Here is a 21,339-nt window from a genome sequence, read left to right on the forward strand (position 1 = left end):
CTTCAAATAAATGTCTGGCTGATTGTCAGTATGAAGAATTGCAGGTGGTGAGATTCCTGGAACTGTACCAACAGTGCTGTTTTTAGCTAGCAAGGTGGTAAATCAACAATACCAAAATTTTGCCATCAACCTTTTATTCATTAACCTTATTTACTAGGTAGACCAGCAAGAAGACAGGCAAAATTTAAGCCAGTCTGTTTTGTTTTCTTGTGGCGTCTTTGATAAGAAATTAGTCCAGGTAAGTTTTGGAAGAACATCTTTGAAATGCTTGGATTTATTATTCTATCACATTTGTGTTATCTTCCCACCCATCAAATCCCAGCATCACGTCCGGCTTTATCAGCTTTGGGGAGGATTTTTACTTAATTAATTGATGTTTTAGGTGTTAGTCCACATGTGTACTTCAGTTTTGTGGTTGATTGGATTTGTGGTCTAGGGAAAGAACTTGCTGTAAAAGAAAACCTTGAGGCTGACCGGTTAGCTCAGTTGATTCGAGTCTGCAGCCATACCACCCTGAATGTGCCTGTTCTCATCAGTTGGTTAGAGCATGGCCTTGTAACAACAAGGTCAAGGGTTCAGTTCCCCATACCAGCCAGCCGCAGAAAAAGCTAAAGAAAGAGAGAAAAAGAAAAACTTGTGCTGTGAAGCTGAGTTCCTAAAAATCAGATATGGTGGTTGGAGAGGGGGACTCTTAAGCAAGAGGGAACAAATGCAGAGTCCTCTTAAGAGTTTAGATGCATCTTTAGTAACAGTTTTCAGTTGCTCCATTCATATGCAGTAATTAGAAAATTGATTACCAGTAATTTTCAAGTTAAAATGACTGTGTGTAAATAGATCAAGATAGGCAGAAGCTAGTCTAAGGTCAGGAGCCAAATTGAATTGAATTATACCTGTGTAGGAGGTGGTGGAAAGTACTTATCAGAGGTTGGGTGAAAAAAGGAAGACAAGAGCTGAATGATCTTGTGAAAGTCATGGCACCTCTGAACGTGGTTTCTTTTTTAGCTATTAAATGGATATGCTACTAATTGATCTTTCTCATTGGTTGTTATAGGAGTGTGTATGAAAACATTTTTTGAATACAGAAGTATGATGCTGGGGTTTATTTAATTAATTACTTAATTATTGCCCTCAAACAAGGGGCTTAAAATAGGTGATTTCACCCTGGCTTCTGTCAAGTTCTGTTTGGTTGGCATAGTGTTATAAAAATTGTGTATAGGTGCCACCCCTACCACTCCCCTGCTGTACTACTCTTAAAACTGTCCTGTTAATGGGCTGAGCCCGTGGCGCACTCGGTAGCGTGCTGCGCTAGCAGCGCGGCGACGCTCCCGCCGCCGCGGGTTCGGATCCTATGTAAGAATGACCGGTGCGCTCCCTGGCTGAGCGCCGGTCACGAAAAAAAAAAAAAAAAAAAAAAAACTGTCCTGTTAAAAACTATTGACCTTTTTACTCTTTGAGATATTTGGGCTTGTGGTTAACTGAAATTCTGGGATGAGAGCAGACTTTTTTTTTTTTTTTTTTTTTAAATCTGTGCTGGAGCAAACTCCAACCCAGAATTCTGGTGGATTAACTTTTCCCAATAGCTTACCTTTTCACAAAATGAACTGAACCAGGAGTTTGGGACCATACAGGTTAGGATTGACTTTAATTAGCTTCCTGGCTTGTCACTTAACCTCTTTAGTCTCATTTTTCTCATCTATAAAATAGGAACAATGGCCATTTCTCATTATTGTTTTGAGGATTAGAGATTATATCTGCAAAGAGCTTGGCACATTTTCAAACCTTAGTAGCTTGCTAAGTCTGTGGGCTGTGTACCCCAGTGCACTGTTAACCCATTTTTTTAAATTAACTGGCATGTGGCCATAGTGTTTTAACCCGAGAATCTTCTGTTGATGTTTATTTGCTTGAGAACTCCTAGTGAAGAGTCAAAGGAGAGGGGCTGGTTGAAGAAAGGCCATTCTAGCCTGGAAGGAGGTCAGTTTCTTACATTCCTGAAGAGTCCAAATGTTGGGAGATAATAGGTTTTTTTCATCTCTTTCATCTCTCTTCCCAGTGCCACTAAGTAACATTTCATTAGAAAGTCTTCTTTTACCTTGCTGTACTTTATGCAAATAATCTGGCCAAAAACTAAACTTATTTTGCAAATAAATTAGTCTTGTCATAAATACCTTTGGTAAATTTGGGAAACTTGGAGAGAGAAAATTTTTTTTCAGAAGGAAACACAAACAAACCTGTTATTCGATTCTAGCCCTGTGTTTTTAATCTGTTAGTAAAGCTTGTATCTTCCAGGGTACAGTTCCACATCAAGATGATGATAACACAAGGATTCCAACCCAACCTCTCCTAAGAGGAACTGAGTCGCTATAAATCACTAGATCAGTTAAGGAGAGATTTTCCACCTCCAAACTGTAGGTAGGGACTACACCCATGGCCAGCAGGAAGTAGTTTCAGAAGAAAGAGACCTCCAGCCCTCTTCTCCTTAAGAATGAGGATAAAATCTCTCAGGGCGGAATGAAACAGAGTAAGGCTAGGCCTGTGAACCAAACTGACTCCATTTTCCCTGCAGAGGACACTTTGTTACTCTTCCACTCCTCAGTCAGGAGACCCCCCCCAGGTCAAATGATTACCCCATGGGCTGCCCTGACAAAATAGACTGAGATAAAAGAGGAAACATATTTACTGAGTTGCAAAATCCCTCCCTCAGGCTTCTTTTACCATAATAATAAAAGTTACAGATTAACCTTAAGACCCCTTTAGGAATTCCCACCTGTGCACAAAGCATCAAGGTGACTGCTACAGTGACCCTCCTGGGGTGACAGTGATGAACACCACTGCCATTTTGGACCTACTGAGCATGCACCCATGATGCAGCCAGGAAGAACAGAATGGATCACCTCCAGTGATGCTGGCCTATACCCCTTAACTCTTTTCCCTGTAAAGACTCTGAACAACTCCCCTCAGGGGGCCAGCTTTACTTTTGCTACCCCGCTTATGCATAAGTCTATCTCCTCTTTTAATAAAGCGTTCCTTGCTTTAAAAGGGGGGGGGGCGCCCATGGCTCACTTGGGAGAGTGTGGTGCTGTTAACACCAAGGCCACGGGTTCAGAATCCCTATATAGGGATGGCCGATTACCTCACCTCGGAGAGCAAGGTTAAGATCCCCTTACCCGTCATCTTTAAAAAAAAAAAAGAAAGAAAATCTTCTTTTGCAAAGAGGAGTACCCACTTAGCACTAGCATAATTTGAAAAGATTGCTTCATGGTGTTCCAGGGTCTCCTTTGAAGATTGTCACATCATTACCTAAAAAATAAAGGCCAGTTCCTTAATTTCTTACATATCGCTCTTGGAAGCTCCTCTAGGCAAATGCCTCACTTGGTAATCTTGGTATATATAGTATTTGAAATACAGACCGTGAAGACTTTTGTTTGGAAAGTCCTAGAGCTAGCTAGCAGCTGTCCAGGATACTTGAAGCATATATTTGTAAGCCTGAGGATGTAATACTGTTCCCATACCATACATAGGACAGGCTATATGTAGTCTACATTTTTCTGACAAAATGTGCATAGTTTAAAACTTTAATAAATCTCAAATCTTTAAACATACCAGTGATTAAATGGAGCACTACCGCAATCTTGCTACTCACTGATGTTTGACCTGAGCCTCACTTTTTTCGTCTATTAGGACCTATATTAGTTTACTAGGGCTACCATAACAAAGTACGACAGACTGGGTGGCTTAAACAACCGAAATTTATTTTCTCACAATTCTGGAGGCTGGAATAAGTCTGAGATCAAGGTGTCAGTAGGGTTGGTTTCTTCTGGGCCTCTCTCCTTGGTTTCTAGATAGCTGTCTTCATGTTTATATGGATGTTCTCCCTCTCTCCTTATAAGAATATCAGTTATTGGATTAAGGCTTATCCCAATAACCTCATTTGCCTTAATTACCTCTTTAAGGACTCTGTCTCCAAATATAGTTGCATTCTGAGGTACTGGGAGTTAGGACTTCATCCTATGAACTTTAGAGGGATACAATCTAGCTATTACAGGGCTTATACCTATTTTGTATTATTGTTGCTAATCTCTTGGTTCTAAACACTTAGAAAATGCATGGCAGCATTAGACATTTATTCCCTAGAAATGGAGACCTATTAATTTTGAGAGAGTTTCTTGATGAAGACACAAAAGCTATCTGAGAGGTCAAATGCTTAAAAAGTTTATTTGTATTGTGGATTTTCTTGATCTAGACCCAGCAAGTAAGGGAATGCATGATGGAAAAAGCCCCCTGGCCTGCTGGGTTCCTCAGAGATAGACCAGTCTTCACAGGGGCTGTCTCTGATTTTAAATGTGCTTCTGCAGATGTTCCTCCTTTCACTATAATCTCTTCTGCCTGCTTCAGTGAAGTCATAAGCCAATATTTGTGATAGTTTCTTGTCACCATGGTGACTAAAGAAGCACAGCTTGGTTCCCCTTCCAGCTTCACTGTTAGTTCTGCTTGAAGAAGGGGATAGCCTCTGGGAGAGCCTAGGCTCAGAGTCATGAAAAACCATGTGTCAGGTAATAGGGAACAGCAGTCCATAGTGCTGCCTTTAGGAATCTGTCCTCTCTGCCTCTTAGTCTCCAGGCCCAGGGGTAATCAGGTACTCCAAAGGAAGGCCACTGCCGTCCCCTAGAACTTTTTTTTTTTTTTTTTTCAGTAGCTCCACTTGGACTTTGCCAAGTGGGTGTGAAGACTTGCACATTCTAAGACCCTGCTGCTGTTTCCCCTGGATACTTTCCAGAATGACCAGGGGCACCTCTGAAGTTTCATTTCCTCAATATCTCTAGTGCCAGAATTCAGCTCTCTCTCCAGTTTCACTACTCTTTCAATCAGATTCCCTTAGACTACTTGCCCCCCCTCACATTTATGTTCTTCCTTATTCAATTCTCACCCCCAAGGTGAACTCCTGCTTGAAGAACCAACCCAAATCTTATCTTTGGGAGATTTCTTTTTAAACTCTGTCATCATAATCATCCTCCAGAAAAAGGGCAATATTAGAGTTAGTTGTCCTCTTCTGTTTGCTGATCAAACTTATTTTTCATAGTTTTTGCAATACTTTTAGTCACTATTTCAGATTAGAAATTGAGAGGATGGAAAATACCCATAAGGGGAGAACCAAGTTGGTAAGGCTTCAGGTCCTCCTGCCCTTACTTTAACACAATCCAGCTTCACTTTTATCAGTTTTTTAAACTGTGAGATTCTGTCAGATTTAATGGCAAGAGGCATCCTGTCATTTTAAAAAGTATTTATTGTGGTGAAATATATGTAACAAAATTTGCCATTTTAACATCTTTAAGTGTACAATTCAATGTTAATTACTTTTTTTTTTTTGTCTTTTTCGTGACCGGCACTCAGCCAGTGAGTGCACTGGCCATTCCTATATAGGATCTGAACCCGCTTCAGCGCCGCACTCTCCCGAGTGCGCCACGGGCTCGGCCCAATGTTAATTACATTATAAACTTTTTATCACCCCATACAGAAATTCTGTACCCATTAAGCAATAATTCCCCATTTTCCCCTCCTCATAGCACCAGATAACCTCTAATCTACTTAGTTTCTGTGAGTTTGACAGGACCTCATATAATTGAAATCATATAATAATTTGTCCTTTTGTGTCTTGTTTATTTCACTTGGCATACTGTCTTAAATGTTCAACCATGTTATAGCATGTGTGAGACCTTCATTCTTTTTTATGGCTGAATAATATTCCATAGTATGCATATACAGTCATCCTCCTACTCTTACCCATGGGGGATCCATTCCATGATCACCAGTGGATGCTGGAAATCACAGATAGTACCAAACTCTATATATACAATGTTTTTTCTTATACATACATACCTATGATAAGGTTTAATTTATAAATTAGAGTAAGAGATTAACAACAATAACTAATAATAAAATAGGACAATCATATCAATATGCCAGCATCACTACTCTTGCACTTTGGGGCCATTATGAAGTGAAATAAGGGTTACTTGAACACAAGCACTAAGATACCTGTAGAGTTGATAAACGACGGCTACTAAGCGACTAAGTGTCTTAACGGGTAGGGAGGTAGCATATACAACATGGATACACTGGACAAAGGGATGATTTATGTCCTGGGCAGAACAGCGTGAGATTTCATCACGCTACTCAGCATGGTGTGAAATTTAAAACTTATGAATTTTTTATTTCTGGAATTTTCCATTTAAATTTTTTTTTAATTTTTTTTTTCCTTTTTCTATTTCATATTTCTGAACTGAAGTTAACTGCAGGTAACTGAAACTGCAAGAAGTGAAACCACAGATAAGGGGGGACCACTGTACCACATTTTTTTCGTCTATTCATCTGTTGATGGATACTGGGTTGCTTCCATCTTTTAGCTATTGTGAATAATGCTACATTGAACATTGGCTACAATTATCTGTTTGAGTCCCTGCTTTGAATTATTTTGCGTATATAGCAGAGTAGAATTGCTGGATCATATGGTAATTCTATGTTTAATTTTTTGAGGAATCGCCATACTGTTCTCCACAGTGACTGTACCATTTTACATTCTTACCAGCAGTGCACTAGGTTCCAATTTCTCCTCAAGTGAACACTTGCTATTTTGTTTTTTTATTCTTATTGGATCCTAGTAGGTATGGAGTGATATTTCATTGTGGTTTTGATTTGCATTTCCCTAGTGACTAATGATGTTGAGCATCTTTTCATGTGCCTGTTGGCCATTTGTATATCTACTTTAGAGAAATGTCTGTTCAAATCCTTCCCCCATTTTAAAATTGGGTTGTCTTTTTGTTGTTGAGTTGTAGAAGTTCTTCATATATTTTGGATATTAAACCCTTTTCAGATATATAAATTGGAAATATTTTTTCCCATTCTCCAAGTTGCCTTATCTCTTTCTGGTTAATGTCTTTTGTTGCTTGTGCTTTTGTTGTCACAACACAGAATCCATTGCCAAGTCCTAGGTCATAAAAATTTACCTCTATGATTTCTTCCAAGAGTTTTATGGTTTTAGCTCATACATTTAGGTCACTGATCCATTTTGACCTGATTTTTTAATATGGTATGAGCTAGGGGTCCAGCTTTATTCTTTTGTATCTGGAGATCTACTTGTTCCAGCAATATTTGTTGAAGAGTCAGTTCTTTCTCCATTTGATGAACTTGATCCCCTTGTTGAAAATCAGTTGGCTGACTAGATGTATGGGTTTATTTTTGGACTATTAGTTCTAATCTATTGTCTATATGCTTATCCTTATGCCAGCACCATACCATTTTGATTACTATAGCTTTGTAGTAAGTTATGAAATCAGGAAGTGTGAGTCCTCCAACTTAAGAGTCTCTTGTTTAATTTCCACATATTTGTGAACTTTCCAGTTTTCCTTCTGTTAATTGATTTCTGGTTTCATTTCAGATAGTCAGAGAAAATATTTTGTATGATTTCAAACTTTTAAAATTTATTGAGATACCCCTCTCCCTTTTTTTTTTTTTGCAGCTGGCCAGTACAAGGAACTGAACCGTTGACCTTTGTGTTATCAACACTATGCTTTAACTGACTGAGCTAACCAGTCAGCCCTGAGACTCTTTTTGTGACCTAACATATTGTCTATCCTGGAGAATGTTCCATGTGCACTTGAGAAGAATGTGTATTCTGTTGTGTTGGGTGGAATGTTCTATATATGTCTGTTAGGTCTAGCTGATTTATAATGTTGTTCAAATCCTCTGTTTCCTTATTGATCTTCTGTCTTTCATTATTGAAAGTGGTGTAATAAAGTCTCCAAATGTTTTTGTAGAAACATTTTCCCCTTCACTTCTGTCACTGTTTGCTTCATATATTTTGGGGATCTTATTTGTTGCATATATGTATTATAATTGTTACATCTTTTTGATGAATTGACCATACTAGGGTCCTTCAAAAAGTCCATGGAAATAGTTGTATTATCTTTTAATTCTGTTTTTCCGTGAACTTTTCGAAGTACCCTCGTATGATGTCCCTCTTTGTCTTGTGTAACAGTTTTTGGCTTAAAGTCTGTTTTGTCTGGTATTAGTATAGCCATTCCGGCTCTCTTTGTTCCCTTCTCATTTCCTTTTGTGTATATTTTTAATTTTTATTTCGTGTGCATGTATTTTTTTTTTTAGATATTTCCTTGTGATTCTTATGGGATTATATTTAATATCCTCAATTTATAACAATCTAGTTTGAATTGATACCAGCTTAACTTCAATAACAAGCAAAAACTCTGCTCCTGAACAGCTCTGTCCCCCGTTTATGTTGTTGTTGTCAGATTACATCTTTATACATCATGTATCCAGTAACATAGATTTATACAGTGATGTGTCATTGGGCAATTTCATCATTGTGTGCACATTGTTAAGAGTGTATTTAAACAAACCTAGAGGGTGTAGCCTACTACACACTTAGGCTATACGGTATAACCTATTGTTCCTACATGAGTAATGCATCATGCTTCAGTGTTACCAGACAATAGGTATTTTTCAGCTCTATTGTAATCTTATGGGAACATGATCATACATGCAGTCCATGTTTGACCAAAACATCATTATGTGGCACATGGCTGTAATTATTTTATGCATTTGTCTTCTAAATCATGTAGGAAATGAAAAGTGGAATTACAAACCAAAAAATACAGTAATACTGCTTTTATATTTGCCCATGTAGTTACTTTTCCCAGAGATCTTTATTTTTTCATGTGACTTCAAGTTACTGTATAGTGTCCTTTCATTTCAGTCTGAAGGTCTCCCTTTAGCATTTCTGTAGGGCAGGTAACAAACTCCCTCAGCTTTTGTTTATCTGGGAATATCTTAATTTCTCCCTCATTTATGAAGGACAGTTTTGTCAGATATAGAATTCTTGACTGACAGTTTCTTCTTTCAGCACTTTGTTATCCTACTGCCTTCAGACTTTCATGATTTCTTTTGAGAAATCAGCTCTTATTGGGGATACTTTGTGTGTGAATGACTTATTTCTTGCTGCTTTCAAGATTCTCTCTGTTTTTGGATTTTAGCAGTTTGATTACATGTCTCAATGTGGATCTCTCAGAGTTTATCCTCTTTGGGGTTCATTGAGCTTCTTCATGTGTAGATTCATGTTTTTAACTAAATTTGGGAAGTTTTTTTTTTTTTTTTTTTTTTTTAAAGATGACCGGTTAAGGGTATCTTAACCCTTGACATGGTGTTGTCAGCACCATGCTCTCCCAAGTGAGCCAACCGGCCCTCCCTATATAGGGATCTGAACCCATGGCCTTGGTGTTATCAGCACCACACTCTCCCGAGTGAGCCACAGGCCGGCCCTAAATTTGGGAAGGTTTTGACCATTATCTCTTCAAATGTCACTTCTGCCCCTTTTTCTTCTGCTTTTAGGACTCCCATAATGTGTATATTGATCCTCCTAATGGTGTTCTATGGGTCTACTAGGTTCTTCTGTTCATTTTTCTTTCTGCTCCTCAGAGTGAATAATTTCAGTTGTCCTGTCTTCAAGTTTGCTACACTTCTACCTGCTCACATCTGCTGTTGAACCCCTCTAGTGAATTTTTTATTTCAGTAATTGTATTTTTCAGTTCCAGAACTTCTTTCTGGCTCCTTTTTATAATTTCTTAATCTCTATCGATAGTCTCATTTTGCTCATATATTGTTTCCCTGATTTCCTTTAGTCGCTTGCCGACATTCTTCTTTAGCTTTTTTTTTTCTTTGGCATCTCATCAATATGGGGATCCAAACCCTTGACCGTGATGTTATCAGCACCACTCTCTACTGAATGAGCTAACTAGCCAGCCCCGTGTTTTCCTTTAGCTCTTTGGGCATATTTATGACAGTTGTTTTAAAGTCTTACTAGAGTAAGTCCAGTGTCTGGGCTTCCTTAGGGATGGTTTCTGTCAATTTATTTTATCTCTTGAAGTGGTTATATGTCTCTGTTTCTTTGTGTGCCTTGTGATTTTTTTTTTTTTTATGATGGCCATTCAAATATTATAATGTGGTAACTCTGGAAATCATTTTATTTTTCTCTTTGTCCCATCTGTGTTTGGTTCTTTTTCCCCCTCTTTACCTGCTTTCTTTTGGATTAATTTTTTGTAATTCCACTTTACCTCCATTATTGGCTTATTAGCTTCAAAGACAATTTTTAAATGGTGGTGGGGGGGTTATTTTATATTTATCTACGTATTTGCCATTTCTAGTGTTCTTCATCTTGTGGAGATTTGAATTTCCGTCTGCTGTCATTTTCTTTCTGCTTAAAGAACTTTAGCATTACTTTAATGCCGATCTGATAGAGGCAAAGTCTCAGCTTTTTTTTTTTTAACCTGAAGTTTTTATTTTGCTTTCATTTTTTTTTCTTACAGTACATTAACAACGTTATTTCATTGTTTTTCTGACTTGTATAGTTTCTGACAAGAAGGACAGGTCATTCTTATCTTTGATCTTCTGTATGTAATGGGTCTTTCTCTGACTGTTTTCAAGGTTTTCAGGATTTTGACTATGATGTACCTTGTGGGATTTTTTTTTTTTTTTTTAATCATGCTTAAGGATTATCATAGCTTTTAGGGTTTATGGGATCAAATTTAGAGAATTTTTAGTCTTTATTCATACATTTTTTTCCATCCCCCCCCCTTTTTTTTCCTCTTGCAAATCCAGTTACAAATATATTAGACCACTTGATATTATCCCACAGGCCAGTGGAGTATCATTTCTGGATCTCTGGGTCTGACTATGTTGACTGATTTTTTTTTTTCCCCCTTGATATGGGTACATTGCCTCTTAGAATGTCTAGCAAATTTTAGCTGGATTCCAGATGTTGTGAATTTTGTGTTTAGTGTCTGGATTTTGTTGTCTTTTCTAAAAGGTTGTAGGGCTCTATAGGTGGTTGTTTCATGCTACTCGGTTTTATCAATTTAAGGCTTGATTTTAAGTTTTGTTAGTAGCATTTGCTAGGGATAGTTCAATCCCACTAATAAGGCATGGCCTTTCTAAGGTCTCTACTGAATTCCCTGAATGATTAGTGAGGAATCTCCATTCTGGATCATCAAAAGCCTAGTGTGAGCTCTGGGAACTGTTTAGCTTACAGCTTCCCAGTTGCCCTTTGCCTGACTCATGGAATTTTACCCTATATGTGTACATCCTTTGTTTTCAGCAAAGACTCAGGGAACTGCAAAGGACTCAGGGAACCGCAAGCAGATTTCTCAAGCTTTTTAAATTTGTTACCTTTCTCCATTCTGGAACTCTGCCCCACAATTTCTAGCTGCCTCAGTCTCCCTGAACTCTCTAGTTTCTTTCCTTAACTAGTGAGGTTTTTCTGCTCTGTTTGGGACCCCTCTTTTTGTTCTAGAATGTGACTGCAGGCAGAAAGCTGAAGAGATAAGTAGGACTCACTTCATTTGTTTTCCTCTCTTGGGGATCACAGTTCTGTGCTGCTGTTGTCCAGTGTCTGAAACAGTTTACAGCTGCAGGGTAAATTTGATCCCTGGTATTCTATCATGGCTGGAAGCAGAAGTGATAGCTATATCAATATCCAACAAAATAAGACAAATAGCATTGTTAAGGAATAATTTGTCTCACTTTATAATAATATACTATTAAATTCACCAGCAAGATACAACAGTCGTAAATGTGTATATCCCTAATGAAATAGTGTTAAAATATATAAAGCAAAATAAATCTACAGGATAAAATGGATACATTCAGTATTGATAAGTCAAGGAAAAAAAATACTAAAGCAGTAGGAGAGTTAAACAATGATGATTAACTTGATTTAATGGATGTATGATATACAGAATGCCATGCAATAATTGAAGAATACAGATTCTTCTCAAGCATATATGGGACACTTATATAAATTGAATACATATTAAGCCAAAAAAGCAAATCTCAAAAAATGTAAAAGACTTCTCAGGACTCTGACTACAGTGTAATTATATTAGAAATAAAGAACACAAAAGTTCCCAAACATTACTAATTTTAAAAAGCACTCATGTTGTAAATAAGAAAATCAGTGGGAGCCAGACGCGGAGGGAAAGAGCTACGACTAGTCGCCGAGAGGCCGCAGACCCAGCGACAACCAAGCCAGCCGAGCTGCCGCTGCCGCCTGGCGGCCGCCAAGGACACTCATGAGGACCATGATACCTCCACCGAGAATGCAGACGAGTCCAACCACGACCCCCAGTTTGAGCCAATAGTTTCTCTTCCTGAGCAAGAAATTAAAACGCTGGAGGAAGATGAAGAGGAACTTTTTTAAATGCGGGCGAAGCTATTCCGATTTGCGTCAGAGAACGATCTCCCAGAATGGAAGGAACGAGGCACCGGCGATGTCAAGCTCCTGAAGCATAAGGAGAAAGGGACCATCCGCCTCCTCATGAGGAGGGACAAGACCCTGAAAATATGCGCCAACCACTACATCACACCGATGATGGAGCTGAAGCCGAATGCGGGCAGTGACCGCGCCTGGGTCTGGAACACCCACGCCGACTTTGCCGACGAGTGCCCCAAGCCGGAGCTGCTCGCCATCCGCTTCCTAAATGCTGAGAATGCACAGAAATTCAAAACAAAGTTTGCAGAATGCAGGAAAGAGGTTGAAGAGAGAGAGAAAAGAAAGGATTGGGCAAAAGTGATAATGCTGAAAAAGTGGCTGAAAAGCTAGAAGCTCTTTCAGTGAAGGAGGAGACCAAGGAGGAAGCGGAGGAGAAGCAATAAATTGTCTTATTTTATTTCCTTTTTCTTTCTTTTTCTTTTTTAAATTTTGTCTAGCCCCTCCTGTTCGGTTTGTTTTTATTCTGTTTTGTTTTTACAAGGGACTTTATATAAAGAACTGAATTCCAAAAAAAAAAAAAAGAAAGAAAGAAAGAAAATCAATGGGAATTAGATATTCAGAAGTGAAATACAGTGAAAGTATTAATTTGAAGGAAATTGATAATCCTTAGAAAGGTAATATAGAAATACTGTCTGAACATTAATGACTTAGGTACACAACTTAAGTCAGGAAAAAAAAGAAGTGGAAAGGAGATAGAAGTCATTGAGTAGAGAAGATCAACAAAGCCAAAACTTGGATCTTTCAAAAGACTAGTATAAAAACAGGCATGTCTCTGATGAAGTTTCTCAAGAACAAAAGAAGACACAAATAAAACAACACAAAAGATGAAAAAAGGACATAACCAAAGACAACTAAATTAAAAAGAGGACAGGAACAATTTATGCTAACACATTTGAAAACAAAAGAGAGAAATTCCTAGAATAACAATTTACTAAGACTCAAACAGGAAGTCTGACTAGCCTTATAACCATTAAACATATTGAATCAGTAGTAAAGAATAGTCTCACAAAGTAAAATACCAGGCATAAATGGTTTTACAGATGAGTTCTATCAAATTTCCAATAAAAAAGTTATTTTACTTATACTTCCAAAAATAGGAAAAGAATACTCCTTTCATAACAAAGCCAAATGATGATATGAGAAGGTCCTGTACTTTTCCTATATCACTTATGAACAAGAATACAAAATTCTAAATAATACTTAAAACATATCGGGTTGGTCAGTAATGCTCAGTTGGTTAGAGTGTGGTGTTGTTAAGACCAAGGTCAAGAGTTTGAATCCCCTACCAGCCAGCCACCAAAACATATATATATGTTTTTATATATTTATACATTATATATTTATTTTATATATTCATATATAATATGTATATTTTGTCCTGACCAAATTGAGCCTATCCTAGGATTTTTTTTTTTTTTTTTGGGTCTTTTTGTGACCGGTAAGGGGATCGCAACCCTTGGTGTGGTGTCGCCCGCACCGCGCTCAGCCAGTGAGCGCACCGGCCATTCCTATATAGGATCCGAATCCGCGGCGGGAGCGCTGCTCTCTCCCGAGGGCGCCACGGGGCCGGCCCCTATCCTAGGATTTTTGAGGGTGTTTTTCTATTAGAAAATCTATAGATTTACCCAGTACTAGCCAGCCACCAAGAAAGTAAAAGAAAAAAATCTATAGATCTAATCATTCGTTGTGCATTTTAAGAAGAAAAAACATGTATTTTCAAGAGATGCAGAAAAATGATTGGATAATATATAAGAGCTATTCATGATTAAAAACTCATAAGAAACTAGGTATAGACGGGGTCTTCTTTAACCTGATGAAAGATGTATGCGAAAAAAACTACAGCAAACATCATTCTTCATGCTAAGTTGGAAACTTTCCTTGAAATTAGGAAAATAACGAGGATGCCGTCTATCACTACCTATTAATTAGCATTGTACTGGAGATCCAGTATAGTGCTAATAATAAAAATTTATTTAATTTTGTCTTACTGCACTCCAGTAAGTATTGGATTTAGTAAGAATTTAGCAAGGTGTCTGGCTGTAAGATAAAGAGCACCCTCTCACCCATCCCCCCCAAAAGTACCTAGGAATAAATCTAAATGTCGTAGATCTTTATGGAGAAATTTTAAAATCTTTACTGTGAGGCATTAAAACCTAAAAAATAAATGGGAGAAGCACATGACCATATTTTGTGAATATGTTGATTCAGTATTGGAAAAAGGTAATTCCAAATAAAATCCCAACCGGATTTTATTGAGGATATAGCAAACTGATATTGTAAGGCTTTCTAAGGCTCAAAAAGAGCCAATCCACTTATGAAAAAGATTTAGGTGGGAGGATCTACACTACCAGATGAAGAGATTTGTTAAAAGTTATTAATGAAGATAATGTCACTGGAGCAGGAAAGAAATTGACCAACGGAAGGGAACCTAAAACAAGACTTGGCATATAGGGAAATTTGCTTGATTACAGGAGTGGCATGGTAGAAAAGGAAAGGCTATTCAGTAAACCATGCCAGAACAATTGATTATCCACATGGGAAAAGAATGAGATTGAATCTCTATCTCATATATACACATAATTAAATTTCAGGTAGTTGAAACACTTGCATGTAAAAGGCATACTCTAAAATTCTAGAAGACATGAGAGGATATCTTTTTGGCCTTAGGAATATGGAAGGATTTATTAAACAAGACACACACAGAAAAAGCTAACTATATGGGCTGGCTAGTTAGCTCAGTTGGTTAGAGCACAGTGTAATAACACCAAGGTCAAGGGTTTGAATCCCCATACCACCCAGCTGCCAAAAAAAAAAAAAAAAAAAAAAAAGGAAAAGCTAACTATAAAAGAAAAGTTCAACTACGTTAAAATCAATTAAGAAGTTTTTTTTAAGGAACTCTATAAAGTGAAAATTGAAAAAAGTGAAAAGCCACAAACTGCTTTAAGATATTTGTAACACATAAAAACAAGTGATTAATAATAACCAGACTATCTGAGGACTATAAATCAATAAGGAAAGGACAAATAATTCAATAGAACAGTTTTCAAAAATACATAACACGTTTTTCACAGAAGGGAAAACATGGATAATAAACATGAAATCTAACCTCATTAGTAATCTGGGATATGCAAATCATATCTCAGTGAAATACTTTATTATGCCCAGTAGATTGTCAAAGGTGACAATTCCAACTATTGGTCCAAGTATATTATCAATGGGAATCATTTATGTATTGCTTAGCTAAATACAAATTGGCAACACATTGGAAGTCAACTTTGGCACTAACTGGTCAAGTTTACATTTACTACCTCCACCCCAGCAATTCATTCCTTACAGCAGCATTCTCAAAGTGTGGCCTGCAGACCTGGGGGTCCCTGTGACTATTTCACAGAGTCTAGGAAGGGAAGATTAAGATGTTATTTGTCATTTTCACTATGTTGATATTTGCACTGATGCTGTAAAAACAATGGTGGATAAAACTGCTGATGTCAACACAAATTGAGGCAGGGGCACCAAATTATACTAGCAATCTTTGTATTCTTTACCACCACTCCCTTTTAAAAAAAATATTAGTTTCACTTAAGAATATCTGATAAAACAGTACAGACTCAACCCTTAAAAATGTGTCTGAAGGAATATCACCTGTGGGCTTTAGTTGCTAGCTATACTAGACTTTTTTATCAGTACTGTTTTTACTTGAGAGAATGATTAACAGTCAAACTGTGGTTATTCAGACTTAGGTACTAGAGAGACATTTTCTCAAAATGCATGAAATGAGTCTGTATTTGTCAATAATAAAATTTCAGCTTTCAAGAAAAAATCAGAATTCCAAGGGCCGAGCCCGTGGCGCACTTGGTAGAGTGCTGCGCTGGGAGCGCGGCAACGCTCCCGCCGCGGGTTCGGATCCTATATAGGACTGACCAGTGCACTCACTGGCTGAGTGCCGGTCACGAAAAAAAAAAAAAGGAAAAAAAAAAAAAAAAATCAGAATTCCAGAAAACTTGTATCCTACCACTGAGTACTCAGCAGCTTTTCCATAGGTTTGTAATAGGGGAAAATGGGGGCGCAGAGGGGAAGACCAACAGAAAAAAGGATAAATGATGATGTATTTACACAGTGAAATAATATAACACAAAATATGAATGAAATACAGCCACATGCAAAAACATGGGTGAATCTTAGAAACCCAGTGAGTGGGGGATACACTTCTCAGAAGACTAAACACAATATAATACAATATTTAGGGATTTATATATGTGTGATTAATAAAACAAAAGCAAAGATAATGACAATTCAGGATAGCAGTTTTCTTTTGGCTGGAGTGGGAGTGGGGATGAGGGAGTTTGGGATAGGGGAAGAGTCCATGACTAGATTCAGGCATATTGATAATGTTCTAATTCTTAGATTTGGTTGGGGGTTTACAGATGTGCATTGTATTATTTTGCTTGGTAACTTACACATGCTTCATCCTTTTATATTATATTTAAATAATACATTTTAAATTTTAAAAAAATTTAAAAGATGGTGGGCATATGCATCATCACAAAAAAAGATACATGGTATTCCACAGAATTGGGCATACTATAATGTATTTAGCCTGGCTGAGTTGAATATATCTGAGTTTATTAGATAAGTCATGTTTCTCTCTTGTGAAATGGGGGTGATCATAACTTGTGAGCATTTACCATGTGCCTACCATTGTTCTAAGAAATACTTCTTCACATGTATTAACCTATTTAATCTTATAAGAACTCTATGAAGTAGGAACTATTATGTCCCCGTTTTAAAGATAAAATCCTGGGGGCTGGCCTGTGGCTCACTCTGGAGAGTGTGGTGCTGATAACACCAAGGCTGCGGGTTTGGATCCTATATAGGGATGGCTGGTTAGCTCACTTCGGTGAGCATGGTGCTACAAACACCAAGTCAAGGGTTAAGATCCCCTTACTGGTCATCTTTTTTTAAAAAAATAAATGAATAAATAGAGATAAAATCCTGAAGCATTAGAGGTTAAAGCAACTTGTTCAAGGTTGCACAGCTAACAAGTAGAAGAGCCAGGATTTGAACCCAGACAAACTGGCTTTAGGACCCAATGGCTATAATACTGCCTATTTAACAAGCTTATTATGATTAAAGGTGTGAGAGAAAGAGAGAGAGAGAGAGAGAGAGAGAGAGAGAGAGAGAGAGAGTGAGTGTGTGTGTGTGTGTGTGTGTGTGTGTGTGTGTGTGTGTGTGTGTGTGTGTGTGTGTGTGTGTGTGTGTGTGTGTGTGTGTGTGTGTGTGTGTGTGTGTGTTGGTATGGGGTTGGTGCTAGAGTTGCCAGGTGAGATTATTAGGCCTCCTTGAGAAGCTGTGGTCCCCCTGGAATAGGGGAGGGTGGGGGATGGATAGAAACAGAAGCCCAGGGAAAAGGAAATGTTGTTCTCTTAAGAGTCTTTGACAATGTGTTTGTATCTTCCTTTCTTCTAGAGACCATGGCGAGCCCAGGGAAAGACAATTATCGAATGAAGAGCTATAAGAACAATGCCCTGAATCCTGAGGAAATGAGGCGAAGAAGAGAGGAAGAGGGCATTCAGCTCCGAAAGCAGAAACGGGAGCAACAAGTGAGTTAACTGAAGTATTCTCAAACATACTGTTAAGGGAATCCAGCTGTTATAGTTGGCTTCCACCTTGCACACTCAGCTTCCCCTTAGGAAAGTACTTATTGGGCCATTCATCCAGTTTCCTTTGTTGTAAAACAATGTTGGAAGCCTCCCCCTTTCTACTAGTTAGACCAACTTAGACATCATTTATGTCTTCAACGTTCGAGTTCTAACTCCTTGTTGCCTTTTTCTCTTTCACACTGCAGTCAGTGTTAGACCTGGCCTTCAAGGCTCAGCTCTAAGCCTGGCCCTTTAAGAGGCTCATCAGCTATTCTGGGCTGCCTTACTTCTATTTTCTTGAGTCCATTCTTTGTAAAATCCCTAGGACTGAGACTGTATTAATGCCTCACCATCTGCATTCATCCCACACCACCACCAGACCGGTGGTGCCTTGCTCATTTGTAGATTCCTACTTAACCTGCTTTTGCTTACCCTCTTCCTATACCATTAATCCTTTCTTTCAGAGCTTTTTATACTCATCATCATTTATACAGAGGGCATAGAAATCTTTAATTTTTCTTTTTGGTTATAAAAATGTTCTCTTAAAAAATGCAAACTAGGGGGCTGGCTGGTTAGCTCAGTTCGTTAGGGCACAGCCTTACAACACCAAGGTCATGGGTTCAGATCCCTGCCCCAGCTAGCCTCCTAAATTCTAACTATTGATGTAACATAGAAACTAAAGCCTTTGAATATCATTTTATGTCAGTATACGGTAGACCCCCTTACCTGCCAGGGATGTGTTTCCAAGATCCCCAGTGGATGCCTGAAACTGCAGGTAGTACTGAACCCTACATATACTATGTCTTTTCCTATACTTTCATCTTTTCACTTAAAGGAAGCACTTTACAGCTTCTCTTGAACACAAACAGTGCAATACCATGACAGTCAATCTGATAGCTGAGACAGCTACTAAGTGACTAAGGGATGGGTAGCGTGTACAGCGTGGATATGCTGGACAGAGGGATGATTCACATCGTAGGCAGGACATCAAAAGACAGGATGAGATTTCATCCCACTACTCAGAATGGCATGCAATTTAAAACTTATGAATTGTTTATTTCTGGGATTTTCCATATAATATTTTTGATCGCAGTTGATCACAAAGTAACAAACCGTGGAAAGTGAAACTGCCAGTAAGGGCGGGGGGACTACTGTATGGAGCTTGGTCTCAATTTCTCCATTACTCTAGCATTTCTTTGTCAGTTATGCTATATAATTTAATATTGGATTGCTCTTTCTTTTCTTTGATTCAGTGAGTAGTATTACCACTGTCTCTTTACTTTCAGCTTTTTAAACGGAGAAATGTGGAGCTGATTAATGAAGAAGCCGCCATGTTCGATAGTCTCCTCATGGACTCCTATGTGAGCTCTACCACTGGGGTAAGGCCCTTGCATGTTCCTGATGTAAGCCTGTGAAGTACCTGCTTCTACAGAACAGAAAGTAATCAATTTATATCATCTAGTAGCTTTGCCAATTACCATGCTAAGCTTTTTCTTCCGTGGGCCCTTTTGTAGTTGTTCATCTTGAGGAGTCAACAAGGATTCATCTCTGATGGAAATACCTGAGGAAGCATTTAAGGGAAGCCATCAGTTGCCTCAGAGTTTAGGAATCACTTTCAAATGTCCCAACTTGAAGCAGCCATGGATTAAACAGACCCCTTCTTCCTGAGCCTATCTATTATGTCATCCTCTTAACCTCAAGTCTTAAAAAGCAGGATGTCGTGTGGGATCATGTGTTCACATCTGGCTCTAGTGTTGGTTTGCAAAGTCCTAAACCTGTTTTATGTTCTAGGAAAGTGTGATCACAAGAGAGATGGTGGAAATGCTCTTTTCTGATGATTCTGACCTGCAGTTAGCAACCACACAGAAATTCCGGAAACTGCTCTCCAAAGGTATAAAGCTTGGTCCTTCTCAGAGAGGCCCTGTATAATCTAGCTTCTTGTTTCTTTTCACTGAACTTATCAAACTACTCTTCCCCTCATTTTGCTCTAGCCCTACTGGTCTTGGTGTTTCTTTTACAAGCCAGGCACATTCCCACCTGTGCACTGGATTTTCCTTCTGTGTGATATCCTCTACTCCCAAATATCTATGTAACAATTTCCCCACTTCTGTGATCAAATCCTACCTTCTTAACTTAGCCTATCCTGACCCCTATCTAAAATTCCAAGCTATCCCTCACCCACAGCAGTCTTTATCTCCTTACCTTGCCCTACATATTCTTCTCCCCCACAACCCCCATTAGAATTTCTCTCTCCACTATGATGTAAGCTCTGTAAGGACAGGGACTTCTGGTTTTGTTGACTGCTCTATCTTTATAAGGCTGCACTCTAACCAACTGAGCTAACTTGGCCAATCCCACTACTATATCTTTAGTACCTAGAACTGTGTGGCACATAGGTGCTCATAAAAATTTGATATATGGGTTAAGATCCCTGTTCTGGCCAGCCGCCAAAAAAGAAAAAAAAGATAGGAAAAATACTTCTTGCCTCAGTATATGAAGCAGTCCTCCCAAAAAAGAAAAGACTACTGGTCTTTTCAGAAGAGAAATGTGTAGGCTAGGGCTGCTCATCCCTTGGGCTTTCCTCTCTCCCTTCCCATTCTTTGCTTATATTCAGTAAGCCAAGGGTGAGCATACCTAAATTAGGATTGACTTTACCCTTTAGCATCCTAACTGTATTAATACAGCTTAAAGATGAGCCGGTTATTAAAACCACCTCACCAGAAGGGAGTTTGAGAATGTTTGTAAGGGTGGTCAGAAATATCCAGGAAGGATTGTGAACTGACCCCAGTGAATGATCAACCAAAGCCTCTCCTGACTTTTTTTTTTTTGGTGGCTGGCTGGTATAGGGATCGATTGAACTCTTAGTGTTATCAGCACCATGCTGTAATCAATCAACTAAACTAACCAGCCAGCCTCTTCTTTTTTTTTTTTTTTTTTTAAAAGATGACCGGTAAGGGAATCTTAACCCTTGACATGGTGTTGTCAGCACCACGCTCTCCCAAGTGAGCCACAGGCCAGCCCCCCGGCCAGCCTCTTCTGACTTTACATCTCCTTTCCTTCTCTCTCTTCCAGAGCCTAGTCCTCCAATAGATGAAGTTATCAACACTCCAGGAGTGGTGGATCGGTTTGTGGAGTTTCTAAAGAGGAATGAGAATTGTACGTTACAGGTGAGGCCTGGGAGGAAGAGGTTACCTGATCAAAGCTCTTCTTCCAAGAAATTGCAGTGGGATAGTTCTATAGACTAATCTCAGGAAATAGACAAGTAATATGAGGATACATTTAAGGGAAACCATTGCCTCAGAGGTCTTGATTTCAAAAGAGAGCCAAAATCTCTTCCTTAAAACAATCTCAGGGGAAGGCATTCAT

General features: G+C 38.6%; 1 protein-coding gene and 1 pseudogene across 1 annotated transcript in view; both read left to right on the forward strand.

Moving 5' to 3' along the window:
* Positions 1-21,339, forward strand: part of KPNA6 (karyopherin subunit alpha 6) — a 56,074-nt gene that overhangs the window by 22,089 nt on the left and 12,646 nt on the right. The window contains exons 2-5 of the mRNA XM_063104402.1: positions 17,801-17,934; positions 19,260-19,352; positions 19,765-19,864; positions 21,046-21,140. Coding sequence (XP_062960472.1) covers positions 17,801-17,934; positions 19,260-19,352; positions 19,765-19,864; positions 21,046-21,140 — 422 coding nt within the window. The remainder of the gene's footprint in view (positions 1-17,800; positions 17,935-19,259; positions 19,353-19,764; positions 19,865-21,045; positions 21,141-21,339) is intronic.
* LOC134384874 (ran-specific GTPase-activating protein-like) lies at positions 12,120-12,827 on the forward strand (annotated as a pseudogene).

Source organism: Cynocephalus volans, chromosome 8 (assembly GCF_027409185.1).
Source record: "Cynocephalus volans isolate mCynVol1 chromosome 8, mCynVol1.pri, whole genome shotgun sequence".
Taxonomy (NCBI): Eukaryota; Metazoa; Chordata; class Mammalia; order Dermoptera; family Cynocephalidae; genus Cynocephalus; species Cynocephalus volans.